At 37.1% G+C, this 15,059-nt stretch overlaps 1 protein-coding gene across 2 annotated transcripts in view; it reads left to right on the forward strand.

Annotated features, from left to right (window-relative positions):
- The window catches only part of LOC123549386 (WD repeat-containing protein 7-like), a 64,629-nt gene that overhangs the window by 33,448 nt on the left and 16,122 nt on the right, over positions 1 to 15,059 (forward strand). For both annotated transcript variants that reach the window (XM_053545434.1, XM_053545435.1), the window contains 9 exons: positions 470 to 554; positions 3,401 to 3,575; positions 4,253 to 4,335; positions 5,690 to 5,846; positions 6,995 to 7,212; positions 7,624 to 7,819; positions 8,153 to 8,470; positions 10,489 to 10,614; positions 11,864 to 12,333. In XM_053545434.1, the coding sequence (XP_053401409.1) occupies positions 470 to 554; positions 3,401 to 3,575; positions 4,253 to 4,335; positions 5,690 to 5,846; positions 6,995 to 7,212; positions 7,624 to 7,819; positions 8,153 to 8,470; positions 10,489 to 10,614; positions 11,864 to 12,333 (1,828 nt within the window). The remainder of the gene's footprint in view (positions 1 to 469; positions 555 to 3,400; positions 3,576 to 4,252; positions 4,336 to 5,689; positions 5,847 to 6,994; positions 7,213 to 7,623; positions 7,820 to 8,152; positions 8,471 to 10,488; positions 10,615 to 11,863; positions 12,334 to 15,059) is intronic.

The raw sequence follows: 15,059 nt of genomic DNA on the forward strand, positions 1-15,059 counted from the left end.
GACATGTATATAATATAGGCTAACATAGAAGAAACCTTACTCTATACTTATACAAACACACTTGAAGCCTTGTATACAGGTGCGCGCTTTAGGGTCAATGACCCTCTTGTTTAAATACATATACAGTTCAAAGTTTAAACATCCTTTTGTCAGAAAATGATGGCCTGATTTTAAAATAATTTTCCACAAATATTGCCTGGGTGACACTTTCAAAGATTGTACAGGTGAGTGTCTTAGGACCAAAATGAACCTCCTTTTTTTGGAGTTGCTTCAAGCATTGCGGAATTATACAGGCCTGTAAATCCTCTGTGTTGCAGGGTAAGAGTCCTTATAATCTTGCAAGAAATATTGAAATGTTCAAATAAATGTGAGAGTTTTAACTACAGAATGTTCAAAAATCTATTGATTAGAAAACAAGAAATGCTTTGTACTAGGGGATGATAGGACATATTGTATTGTTTAATTTCAGTGCGAATTCCGAGAGTGATGCATATCATCATAAAGCACCGTCATCACCTCATGCATACTATGTTCTCGATTTCTATTCTGAAAAGGTACGCATTGTATAATACAGTCAAACTTCGCTCAGTTGAACTCTGATAAATTAAACACCGCCCTGCACTCAAACTCATGGTGAGGTCTCGGAAAAATCTCTGTATTATGTATGTCGTTTGAACAAATTTTGCCAGTCCCATAACGTTCAAGCGAACAAAGTTTGACTGTATATTATTAGAGTAGTGGAGTTGTCTTTATAGGTAAAGATGTAGGACCTGGTATTGTAGCTATCAAAAATGGAAGTAAAATTATAGATAGATGGTCATGCAATATAGCTTTTCCTCCAGAAGTCCTGTTACAGGTTCAAGACCTTTCTTTTCAAATATATTTTGTGGTGTCTTCCTCTTGTCTTGAATTTTAAATCCAGGAGTAATTTGTTCAGTTCCTATTGGGGAAAAACCAATGTTTTATAAAAGTGGCTTGTCACAGACATGTTTTGTTCAATGAAATTTTGTTTATCCCCCCGCCAAAGGCGAAGGGGATATTAGAAATGCTCTCCGTCCGTGCGTCCGTCCGTCCGTCCATCCGTCCGCAACGATCTCTGTCCGGAGCATAACTCCAAAAGTACTGGAGGGATTTTCTTCAAACTTCATACACTGATAGAACACATTGGGAGGAAGTGCAGTATGCAAGAACAATAACTCTACCTTGCCTATTTTTTGAGTTATTCCCCTTTATCTTATTTTCTTAAAAAAATTTGTCCGGAGCATAAATCCAAAAGTACTGGAGGGATTTTCTTCAAACTTCATACACTGATAGAACGCATTGGGAGGAAGTGCAATGTGCAAGAACAATAACTCTACCTTGCCTATTTTTTGAGTTATTCCCCTTTATCTTATTTTCTTAAAACATTTTGTCCGGAGCATAACTCCAAAAGTACTGGAGGGATTTTCTTCAAACTTCATACACTGATAGAACACATTGGGAGGAAGTGCAGTGTGCAAGAACAATAACTCTACCTTGCCTATTTTTTGAGTTATTCCCCTTTATCATATTTTCTTAAAAAAATTTGTCCGGAGCGTATCTTTTTCATGCATGGAGGGATTTTGATATATGTTGGCATAAATGTTCACCACCACGAGGTGGAGTGTCATGCGCAAGAACCAGGTCCCTAGGTCTAAGGTCAAGGTCACACTTAGAGGTCAAAGGATACAAGAATGAAAACTTTGTCCGGAGCATTTCTTCTTCATGCATAGAGGGATTTTGATATAACTTGGCACAAATGTTCACCACCACGAGACAGAGTGTCATGCGCAAGATCCAGGTCCCTAGGTCTAAGGTCAAGGTCACACTTGGAGGCCAAAGGTCAGATACAAGAATGACTTTGTCCGAAGCATTTCTTCTTCATGCATGGAGGGATTTTGATGTAACTTGGCACAATTATACACCATCATGAGACGAAGTGTCATGCGCAGTTCCTTTCTTTAGAATTACCTCCCTTTGTTGTTACATGTACTTTAAATAGCTTTTATTGTAACTTTTTCATTACTAGTCGTAGGGAAAAATCGAGACCACTTTTCTGTAGTACAACATGCATGCTACATCCAATTTTGAGGTGTATTTTGACCAATCTCTACCTGGTAAAGATTTTTGTGCGGACTTACAATTTTTTTTTTTTTTTTTTAAGATTAACTTCCCTTAGTTGTTACTATAAATAACTTATATTGTAACATTTTTATAATTGACCGTAGGCAAAAAACAAGACCACTTTTCTGTGGTACAACATGGATGTTACTTTCCAATTTTAGGTGTATTTTAAGATATCTCTGCCTGTTAAGGAGTTTTTTTGTGAACTTAGAAAAACAAAAGACTTAAAATAATTACTAAACAATCACAAAATTAAAATTCCATTTGCAAATACAGCTGCTAGAGTAAACAAATTTGCTGTGACGGGCATATATTGTGACATTCTGGCACTAGTGTTCCCTGTTAGCTTTCCATTCCTTCTTTTTACAGTAGCCATATAGAAAAACGTCATAGCTTTACTGTTCATTAAAATTAATAAAATTTAGCAGTACACCACCTCACCACTGACTTATTCTTTCTTCCACATCTTTAAAACCCCTGATGCGGACCACAACAAAATGATTCTTCAAAGCTTTCCCCAAAATTAATACTTTCAGACACTAACTTGCCAGGAACTTTAGCCTTCAATTATAATATGCCCCGCGGGGGGATTGGCCATCATCATCACAGTCTAACATGGCTCTTGTTACAGCTTCAGCTGCCTGAAGTGAAAATGTGGGGTTTTTTTTGACAGTTTGTGCTATGCAGACTTACAGGTTTCATTGATTATTAATTAATGTAGAAGGTAAAAGTTTCAAAGTAGCCTAAGAGGGTGAACTGAGGCTCTCCCATTAAGAGCTTCATTTGCTCCAGGAAGACTAGCCAGGGCTTCAGACTTATATAGCAGGGGGAACCCCCTAAACCCTGCCCCTTGCCCTTAATGAAAACCCAGCAGACTTGGAAAATCATACTCTGCTATACATAATTATCTCTTCTGGAGTAAAACTTACTCTTTAAAAAAAACAGTTGCAAGACTTGTAAGCATAACCACTGGGAAAATCTGTTTGTTGTACAGAATTAGTCACTCGGAAGAGGTTACTGTGTTAAGAAATTGCTCTGTATGCAGAAAACTCTTTTCTTTTGTAGATTAAGCTGTTCAAAGATACATGTAGTTTAAACTTTGGCTATATACATTGTGAAATACCTACTGGGCTGTTATTTTGGCCATTCTCTAACTTTCTTCTTCTTTGAGGGTGACACATTTGCAACACAGTATTGTCAGGCAGTTTCCATAGTCCTTTACTTGTGTGTTTTAAACATGTAATTTACTGTTTTACAGACTCTAGCTTGCTCTCCAGCAGTTATTCTACATTCCACATTAAGGGGAGATAATCAGGCAACCAAACTGTTGGTGCGAGGTGACTCGGAAGGTCAGGTTGTGATCTGGAAACTCCCGGTGGTGTCGGAGCGCCAGATGACTTTGGTTAGACAGGAGAGTTTTGATAGGTTACCAGGTATAGAAATGAGCCGTGCCATGAGAAAACCAACATAATGCATTTGCGACCAGCATGGATCCAGACCAGCCTGCGCATCTGCATCCATGCTGTTCGCTAACACTTTCTGTAATTACAATAGGCTTTGAAAGCGAACAGCATGGATCTTGACCAGACTGCGTGGATGTGCAGGCTGGTCTGGATCCATGCTGGTCGCAAATGCAATATGTTGGTTTTCTCATGGCGCGGCTCAAATACTGATTTCTTTCAATGTACATTTTGTTAGAGGAACATTAATCAACTAGCAAAAAGGCCGTTAAGGACAAACTGTTATTTAGGGTATGTTCGTCAAGAAACTTACGGCTTTGAGCACCTCTGAGGACATGAATGTGTACCTTCTTGCATAACACCAGTACAACAGATATGAGAGGGGGCTATATAAGCAGAATGGTATCTTCAGAGTCTAGTTTAAATTAAAAAAAAAGTTGTCAGCATCCAGTGATCATTTTTTCTGGCTAAAATGAATTTGATTTAAACACAAAAAAAGCTGCATTTTGAAGTGAATTAATAGAACTGTTCCATTTATAATGATATATAGAACAGTGAAGCACAAACTCAAATATTGATGGCTTCAGCACCGGGATTGACTTATAATGGTCAAATGAAAATACATTGCCTTAACTTTTCTATTATTTCAGTATTGTTACCAAAGTGTTCAGCTACACTACAAGACATCTGGGACAAACTAAACCAGTCTCCCAGTGGAATCTTGGATGGATTTGTAAGTACACAACATAATTATTTTCAGAATGTGCACTTGTCTTACAAGATGCTCAAAATATTTACATGTAGAAGTTTAATCAGTCGTAGAAACTGCCAAGCTGTTGGCTGATTTTGAGCCAAGACAAGGGAAGTAACGTTAACGTGAAATAAGAGATTGATCCCAGATAAGGAACTTATACTATGGTGAACTGAAAGATTGATTCCAGACTGTGGAATTTATGCGAATGATGAATTGAGAGTTTCGTCCAAGATGAAGGAAGTTACACTATGGTGATTATAGAGATTGATCCCAGACAAGGGTGGTTACACTGTGGTGAACTGAGAGATTGATTTCAGACAAGGGAGGTTACACTGTGGTGAACTGAGAGATTGATTTCAGACAAGGGAGGTTACACTGTGGTGAACTGAGAGATTGATTTCAGACAAGGGAGGTTACACTGACAAGGGAGGTAACACTGTGGTGAACTGAGAGAATGATTCCAGACAAGGGAGGTTACACTATGAGAGATTGATCCCAGACAAAGGAAGCTTTGTTGCGGTGAATTCAGAGATTGATACCAGACAAGAGAAGTTGGCTTTGGTGAACTGAGAGATCCCAGACAAGGGAAGTTACACTGTGTTGAACTGAGAGATTGATCCCAGACAAGGGAAGTTACACTGTGGTGAACTGAGAGATTGGTCCCAGACAAGGGAAGTTACACTGTGGTGAACTGAGAGATTGGTCCCAGACAAGGGAAGTTACACTGTGGTGAACTGAGAGATTGATCCCAGACAAGGGAAGTTACACTGTGGTGAACTGAGAGATTGGTCCCAGACAAGGGAAGTTACACTGTGTTGAACTGAGAGATTGATCCCAGACAAGGGAAGTTACACTGTGGTGAACTGAGAGATTGGTCCCAGACAAGGGAAGTTACACTGTGGTGAAATGAGAGAATTTGAGTGCAGTACTTGTTTGTTTGGTTTTAATATCCAAGACAAGGGCAGTTACACTACAGTGAACCGAGAGTTTGATCCTGGACAATGGAAGTTATGCTATGATCAAGTGAGAGGATCCCTAACACAGGGAATCATACTGTGGAAGATATAGATAGTTTCTTGCAGAGAACAGATTGATTCAGTTCATGAGCTTTTGGGTAGTGTGACTGCCATACTAAACCTATTGAAAAATGGTGTAAAACCCCATGAACAATAACAACAATAATTTACAACAACAGTAGTGTTAGTGCTTTTACACAGGCTAAATACTACTACTAGCCTAGGACTTCAGGTTTAAATAAATGAAGTACCAGATCTATGGTTATATAGATTTCTGTGTGTAAATAGTATATTTCAGTTAATTTATCTGTTTACAGAAAGAGGTGGAGGATGGTGCTATGATAACATCGACAGTTTACATTCCATCACAAGGCAAGCTGGTATGTGGCAGGTCTAACGGGACAATCATCATCCTACCAGCAACCATGTGTATTATGCTACAGTTACTGGATAATAGATTTATAAGCCACGAAAGTGAGTCTTTTTCAGTTAATAGGTTTATTGAGGTTAGAGTTTCATCAGTTTTTTTCATTGCATATTTGTTTTAACTAGAGAGTGAAAACCTCGGTTTGTAATTCATGGGAACAAAATTTCATGTTTTAGGCAAAAACGGCTATTTCATGGGTGATTTCTAATTTTGAATATAAAATGAATTTGAGTACAGTGCTTGTTTTTTTGGTTTTAATGAATTTGAGTACAGTGCTTGTTTGTTTGGTTTTAATTTTGTGGATTTATTTAAGCATGAATTCCACAAAATTACTTCCACTAAAAAATTTATGATTTTGCAGTATTTATAATTGGCATTTTGATTGATCAATCATATTTTGTGGCTTGTAAGCAGGTGAGCATTTAGGCCGTTAAAGTTACCCTCTGCATGATGTTTATGTTTACAATGCCATTTCTATCACTTAAAGATGTCAACTTGTGACATCATTTTTTGGCAGTTTCCAAGTTGTAGGTGTTATTGTGCTTCAACTCTTATTGTGATCTTGCATGAAACTTTCGTAAGAAACATTTTGCAGACAGGTAACTACACTTCAGGTACAACAGATGAATTTATTTGATTACATACACTATGATTATTTTAAACCTTTACCCTGCTAGTTTCTAAAATGGACTGGTCCATCATTCAATTTGGGTAGTACCACTTATTATTCAAAGGGGTGTTCACTGAAAATTTACTGATTGAATAGCGAACAGTGCAGACTGTGATCAGCCTGAACGAAAGTGCAGGCTTATCTTAGTCTGCACTGGTCACAAAGGCAGAATCACTTGCCGCCAGCAGGCTAAAGGTTAAATATATGGGCATAGAATTTTGTGGTTTGAACTAAAATTTCAATTTAAGGGGACTTGAAATGGTAGATATGATTTCTAAAGGTTATATAAGTAGGAATTTTGTTTGTTAAAGTTAAATTTTATGGAAAAATTTAACTACAAATTCAATGATGTTTTCATAGTACTCACAAGTTAGCAGGAGAAACATTTACTACACAAAGCAATCATGCAATTATCCAGACTTGAAGTTTGACCGTCGTTCAACTTTGTACGTAAGGTCTCAGTTTCTTCTGTAGTCATCTGTAATAATCTTTTTGTAATGTCAGTGTTTCCATTTAAACTTTCAGAAATTCAGTTGTTGACACTGGAAGGTCATGATGGTAGAGTAAATTGCCTGTTGTATCCGTTCAACGAGAGTACCCGGTATGAGCCCAAACACCTTCTCTCTGGAGGAGCAGACTTCTCAGTCTGTCTCTGGGATATATACGAGGGCGTCAAATTACATACATTCACTGTTCATGGTGGAGAAATATCACAGTTGATGGTCCCGCCAAATAATTGTAATGTAAGTATTCTGGAATCTAATATGCATTTATTTTAATATGATTCTTTTACTTTTGAGTTATCATCAATCGTCTACTAACTTTATACATGAAATGTGTTTCCATATTCGTGAGGGACTGATTTACCTGAATTTCATGGTTGTGTCGATCCAAAAAATTAAATCCCAATGAATAAACAAAATTTACAGTAATTTTATCTTCAGATTTTTAAATCCACAAATCTATATTCCCTTGAAATAGTTATTTTGGACAAAACACGAAAATTCATGCTTTTGAAATTAATTGACTTTAAAATATGTATTGAAATGTTATTATCTTCTACTCTTTTAATTTCAAGTTTGATATGGCAGTTTTATTACTTTTGTTGTTCTTGCTGACATTAATCAGGCTGTTGACTTTCAATATTTTTTCAGGTGAGAATTTTGACGTCCATCTGCTCTGTGGCATCAGATCATTCTGTTACACTTCTTAGTTTAAAGGAACGCAAGTGTATACTTCTAGCTTCTCGTCACCTGTTTCCTGTTCATAGTATTCGGTGGCGCCCCCTGGATGATTTCATGGTGGTTAGCTGCTCAGATGGAACGGTGTATGTCTGGCAGATGGAAACAGGTAGCAATTTTTGACATTTTAATCATATATCTTAGTAGACATTTTGGTTCAAGATATAGGATTTACTTAATTAAGCTTCAGGTCAAGCCAATTAAAAGGCAAACTCAGGACACAGAGGTTGCAGGTTCCATCCCTTGTTAAGGTTGATATTATTCACCATTTCACAGAAATCAATAAAATTTAGTGTCATTCATCTGCCCCCACCCACAGTATATTACAAAAAAATTCTTCATTTATTACACCTCAATCAGTTTAACAGTTCATGTATATTTACATAACTCTGATTGCTGCTATGTGTATGCTATATGTATGCCATTTATAAATTCATTGCAGGTCACCTTGACAGAGTTGTACATGGACTTACAGCTGAGGAGATCCTCAATAATTGTGACGAGAATGCCATGCCAGTCTTTGATCAACTGACCAATCCTAACTTGACCCTTGCCCAGGCCTTCAAGAGGCGTAACCTAGCAACATTTAAGAATTTAGCCCAGCAGAAGTTACAGGCTCTGAGCCAGAACCAGCAGGCTGCGGGGGCGAAGATTGACCTGTCACAACCGCAGGATTATCCTATGTATATAGAAGGTATACGTACAAACACAGTGGATCCTGATGGACATGTTGTCTTCTTTGATACAGAGGCTCTGATTGGTAAGTTGCAGCTTCACATCAGATCTATTACAAAAACACTTTTCGAGTCTCACTGGAGGCATTGAATTCTTTATGTGAGGAAGCCATCTAGCTGGCTTACGAAAGGTCAGTGGTTCTTCCAAGGTACCCGCTGGTAATAAAATAATGCATGGAAGGTCACCTGGGGTCTTCCTCCACCATCAAAGCTGGAAAGTTGCCATATTGATTGAGCAATAATTGTCAGTGTGACGTTAAACCCAACAAAAACAAAACAAAAAAACTTTTAATACACATATATTTTCATGGATTTTGTTGTTGCATCAGGCTTTAACCCTTTCCCTGCTAAATTTCTATAATGAACTTGTCGGTCTTCCAATTTTGACAGTACTATTAGCTGTTAAAAGGGGTGCTTACCAAAAATATACTGATTAAATGGCGAACAGTGCAGATCATGATCAGACTGCATGGATGTGCAGGGTGATTATGATCTACACTGGTCACAAAGGCAGATTCAATTGTGTCCAGCATGGTAAGGGTTAAAAGTTAAGTCAGAAGGAAATTCATATTTATCTTTTCAGTTTGAAGTCCACAATTTCATGTCCCCACTAAACTGCCTTTTTCGGACAAAACTTCCAAATTTCATGGCAACAAAATTTATTGATTTCACAGTATGTAGAATCCAAATGCAATTAATTTGAAGTCAAATAGATGCTTTATCATACATGTTTTTTTTCCCCCTAAGACTTCCAGTGATTTAGTGTCTGATACCATTTTACAGTGTAAGGAGTATAATTATTTTGTGCATATCCCAGTCGGTGATTCAATTGTTGAAAATAATTATTATGTCCGGAGCTGTAGATATAGAGTGGGCAGACCAATGCTCGGCGCATACCAACGCTCGGCGTATATCACGTTTCTCTGGGAATTTCTTAATATATATATAAAATATCAGCTCTTATGAGTCCCCTTTCGTTTGTTTACATCACGCGTAATTTTATCCCAGTGCGGTTCATTTCCGGTATGGTCACGTGGTCACAGTAGAGCAGACGATGCAAGGCTAAAAGTTTTGTGTTCTACTCTCATTAAAACAGATTTTCTGGTAAAATTGGTATTAAAAAAGTAGCTTGCAGGCCGAATTATGGAGAATAAAAGCATTTTTATTTTTAATTATTCTATTTCTTTATACTTAAATAAACTATAAACCCTTATCATGGCATTTTATACGGACCCATTGTACTGCACTTTTCTGTAGCTTATGCTGTCGAAGTAATTGATATACTATGTGGACTAATGACACTTTTGAAAAGATTTCCAAAAATAATGGAAATAAATCATCAGATATCATAATTTATTGATTTCTTGAAGTTAGACTCACAGAATTGTGATAAATTATCTTCAAATGAATTCCTTAGGATAATTGTTGTATAAAATGTGTTTATTCAATTCATAGATGCAGAATAGAGAGAGGGGTAATTTACGTAACTGTTTATGTACTTTAGAAAATCAGTTAATCAATACAACCTATGTCTTGTGTTAAATATGTCTTATACTTTACTTTAATACATAAATAGTTCAAAATTACAACCTGCAGATTAATATGCCGTACGCCGAGCGTTGGTATACTTCCGCATGAACCGCATAGGTTTTACTGGTACTATTTTTAGCTCCCGCCTATTACGTCACGGTGTGACTAGAAATATGTAAACAATATGGTTGAATACTCAAAGATTGTTCTACAAACTGACGATAAAAAAAGTACGGTAAGTTAATGTAAAATCAGTTTTTAAATTTAAAATATGTAGTTTTTACGCCGAGCATTGGTCTGCCCACTCTATATCATCAGGGCAAATGTTTTGATTTCACAATCAGCTGAAGCCCGTTTAATTTCATTGAATATGTCTAGAGCATTGCTTACCTATAAAGTGCTCAAACATTCTTAGTTTTACTATTTTGCTTAATTTATCCTAAAATTGTCTACTGCAGCTATAGTTGATATACTTAAGTCCATGGAATGAATATTTTCCCCGCTTATTTTTCAGTTCAACTGTTAACAAATGAGTTTGCAACAATGTCACCAGGAGAGTTAGAAGCAAAAGGTTTGTCAACATTACTAGACAGACGTAAGGCATCAAATGGTGGCTCGGATTCACCACCAACTATTGCAGGTTTATTACATTTTCTTGTACCTTTCTTTTAACCTTTACCCTGTTATTAAATGGTCTGGTCAATCATTCAGTTTGGGCAATACCATTTATTATTCGAAGGGGTATTTGCTGAAAATTTACTGACTGAATAGCAAACAATGCAGACCATGATTAGACTGCACGGATGTGCAGGCTGATCATGGTCTTCACTGGTCGCAAAGGCAGAATCACTTGCAGCCAACAGGCTAAAGGTTAAAAACATAAACAATGTCATTTCAGTCTTATTTGACTATGATGGCTGCATGAAAATATTTATCTAAAATATTTCATAATGTATAAATAAGCAACAGTTGTGTAGTTTAACTATTTTAATTGATGATTTCCGGTTTGGGTTGATCTCCCATCTAGTATTTAGTGCTGGGTGGTTCAGTTGAAACTGTTTCAAGTAGTATCAGCCTTAATTAGATGCTTTGGAGGTAGATATGACACCTATCCTGGTCTCGGCTGGACTAAGTTGTTCCATTCATACCAGGTGGGGAATCTCATTGACTGCTTACACTTATGGTGCCATAAACAGAAAAAACCTTTACATTTAGTGTTTCAGACTCAACAAAATTTTCAATACGAATTTAGGGTATTTCAGATATGTTCTATGTCTAATAACGTATTTAAAATGGTGTTCTGAATTATTTAGAATTTGTACATTTTTAGCTCACCTGAACCACAGGTTCAGGGTTAGTTATTAGTATAGGTGGATGGTCCGTTGTCTGTTGTCCACATTTTCACTTAAATATCTTCTCCTCTGAAACTACTGGTCAGAATAGCACCAAATTTAGTCTGTGGCATCATGGCGAGGTCCTCACTCAAGTTTGTTCAAATGGGGGCACTTGGCCCCTTTTCTTTTCACGAATCGCAAGATAGATCTTCATCAAACTTTGTCTGTAGCATCATTATAAGGTCTTCTCCCAGATTTGTTCAAATGGGGGCACTTGGCCCCTTTTAAGGGCTGCTAGAGCTAAAAATAGAAATACCTTTAAACAACTTCTCATGAACCGTTTGATGGATCTTCATCAAACTTGGTCTGTAGCATCATTATAAGTATGGTTGTCTCCCAAGTCTGTTCAAATGGGGGCACTTGGCAAGCAACTAAATTCGGGCCATCATGGCCCTCTTGTGTTCTGTTGACACCAGCTTTAAAATATTATCATTGTTCATGACAGTGTAGTAAGATCCCTAGTGGAATAAAAGCTCATTGTATTATTTACGACAGGTATTCTGGCCAAGGTGAAGGACACTGCAGATACAGTTAGTCAGAAGATACAAGCAGGTGTTGATGCTCATGGATTCCAGCCTATAAATCCAAATATTCCAAGTCCCAGCCCATCCAGAAAACAGTCACAGTCTGGTTCCCCATTGGGGTCCCCAGGTCCTGGCGGAAGGAAGAAGAGACCTGAGCCTCTTAATCTCCGAAACAGCAATTTAACTATGGAAATTGCACAATTATTTATGTCTATGTTACATGCTTGGGGCTTGGACCCAGACTTGGATAAATTGTGCTTAAATAAACTAGGTTTGTTAAAACCTAAATCACCAATTTCATTTGGACTGATATCTCGAGAAGGGCATATGTCACTTATGTTGCCTGGTTGGCATAAAGGTGTGTGTTCAAAGGGTGATCCTATTGTTGCCATGGATACAAAAGGTCAAAGAGCAACTCTGAGACAGCAGACAAGGTCTGAGGTATGTATATCTCTTTATTGATACTTTTATTTAGCAAATTGGATCCAAAGTAACTAATGATTTCAGTCTCCCTAATGCCAATCCACGATTTTCCGGCAATTCATCAATATCTCGTTTCCATGGCCATGTAACCTGATATCGCCCGTCCTCGCGCTTAAGTGTATCCTTGAAATGTTGCATAACAATTTGATCATCTGTGTTTTCCCTTTCAGTAGTTATTCCAATAGATTCAACATTCCAAAAGTCTTCGATATCTGGTTTTGTTGGAACTACACTGTCCGCGTTTGTGAATACATTTGTTTTCGTTACGTTATTTCCATAGTTTAGAATCAACATGTTCATGTCACTAGAATCGTATTCATCAGTAACTTCTGTTCTCCCTGAAAGCATCCAGCCAAATTTTGTCGCTAATAGGTACAGTCCTTGCTGAACTTCGATTTTTTCAGTCTGCACAATGTCCAGGTAATAGTCATTACCAATAAGCAAATCAAGTGTTTCAGTTTCATTTTGGGTGGGGATATTGTCCGCTAATATAAGATCCTTTGTAAGACTGTCAAACTTAGACTGTGATTTCAATCTAACCGCCTTTCTACTGATAGTTCCAGTGATGTTGGGTACAATATTTGCAGTCAGTGCCATGTACTCTCCGTTTTGAAGTTTAATATCGATCTTCGTTGATTTTGTTTGTATAACCTTTTTATTTCTGCTACCAAATGTTATAAGATGAATGCTTTGCTCTCCATTTACCTCCAGGTTCAAACGATCTGCTAAACTTTGTGAAACATATGTTCGGTGACTTCCACAGTCAAGCATAAGTCTTACATGTTCACTTTGCCCATTTCTTGCATTTTTTATTTCTGTAAATGCTGTTTGCATTAATACATTTTCATTGTAAGATAGAAGTCCTGTTTCTTCGTTTTCTAATGTTTTATTTTCGCTTTCCGTATTTTCAACATTTTCCACTTCATTGGACAAATTTGCGCTTTCATGATTTTGATTAATTTGAAATCTTTTGTCACATAAACTTCTGTGATGTACGTTCACTTTCTTGCAGTACGTACAAACTCTTGTGCTTTTACAGTCCTTTGCTCTATGATTATCTTTCAAACATTTATAACAGCATCTTTTCAACCGTTTTTTTCATTTCATCAATTGTTTTATACCTTTTACATTCATCGCTCCAGTGCTCGCCGTTGCAGTATTTACAAGCTTTCGTAAATGTTTGCGTAATTGCTCTATTTTCTCCCGCTACAAACGCCTCTGTCGTATGTTTTGGTGTAGATTCAGACGTACCATTTCTCATTCCCGGTCCAAAGCTTCGCTCTTTCCTTTCATATGACATCGTAGCTGAGCGTCGTTGTCTAATGTCGGTACTGTTCGTGTCCTTTACTGCCCTTTCACGCGCTACAATATAGTCATTTAACCGTTTGCTTATAGTTCTAACTGTCCACTTTTCGTCGACATCTTTCATGATTTCAAGTTGCAGTAACACATCTTCAGGTATTTTCGACTTTATGATCGACACAATAATGTCTTGGTTGACGTTTTGATCGAGACTTTCCAGACTTCTAAAATGTTTATCGACATTGTCTATCAAATATCTCAAACTGCTAACTTTGTTTGTAGCCGACGGAATGTTTATCAGTCGCTTGTAGTGAAGATCAATTATTTCTTGTGAATTGCCAAATCTTTTCTTCAAAATATCCATTGCTACGTTATAGTTTTCGCTCGACAGGGCTAATCCAGCAATCGCCCTTCCTGCTTTGCCGAATAATTTGCTCTTCAGATAGGTAAATTTTTCAATGTTTGATATCATTTTATTGTTGTGTACCGCGCTCTGGAAACAGTCCCAAAATTCAGTCCACTTAGTTTTATCACCGGCGAAAGATATCATATCTATTTTCGGTAGCTTAACTGATGACAGTTTTTCAGCTTCTTTTCTGTTTGTCAGTTCTTGTTGCTTCATTTGTGAAGACATTAATTGTTGCATATTTTGCTGTAGTTGAATTAACAGATGAGTGTCCGACTCTTCATGTGGTTTTTCTTCTAATTTGTCCATTATCTTATAAAGTTTGCTCAAGAAATTCTTTAGTTCTAGATAAATGTCCATTGCACGGAAACACAAACTACAGTCATCATCCACAATTTCCTCAATTTCTTCACTTTCCACCATTGATGTGACTAGTTTTTCGCTCTGATTTTCTACCTTTTCTCGGTATAAGCTAATCTTTTCCATACATGACGAAGCACTGCTTATTTTTTCATCCAACTCGTATTCCTCAGATTCCGAGGTTAACAATGATGTAGCTTTCTCAACCTCTTCCTTCAACGTATTACGAAACCTTGTCCTCACGCTTTTCAGATATCGTAAATTCGAATTTGACGACATCGCACTAATAGCCTCCTGGCCGTCTTTTTGCTTTTCCATATTTGTTTAGTCACAGTTACAATTCATTAAAAAAATCAACACTTTTTTAACATTTCAAACTTTCTTTATCTTTTAAATATATGTTTATTTTCCGTTGTTTTTTTTTCTTTACTTTTGAGACGACCCTTTCCACCAACCTTTAGGTTCTGGCATTTATCACATAATTGTTACAGCATTTAGCCTGTTTATTTCCAATGGAAATTTTCATCAGCAATTATGCTTTAACGACCTTTTATCACTGCTCTGTAGATTATATTGTCTCCGATTTCAACACCTAATTATTTTTGGACTGGCACAC

Source organism: Mercenaria mercenaria, chromosome 6, assembly GCF_021730395.1.
Source record: "Mercenaria mercenaria strain notata chromosome 6, MADL_Memer_1, whole genome shotgun sequence".
NCBI lineage: Eukaryota > Metazoa > Mollusca > Bivalvia > Venerida > Veneridae > Mercenaria > Mercenaria mercenaria.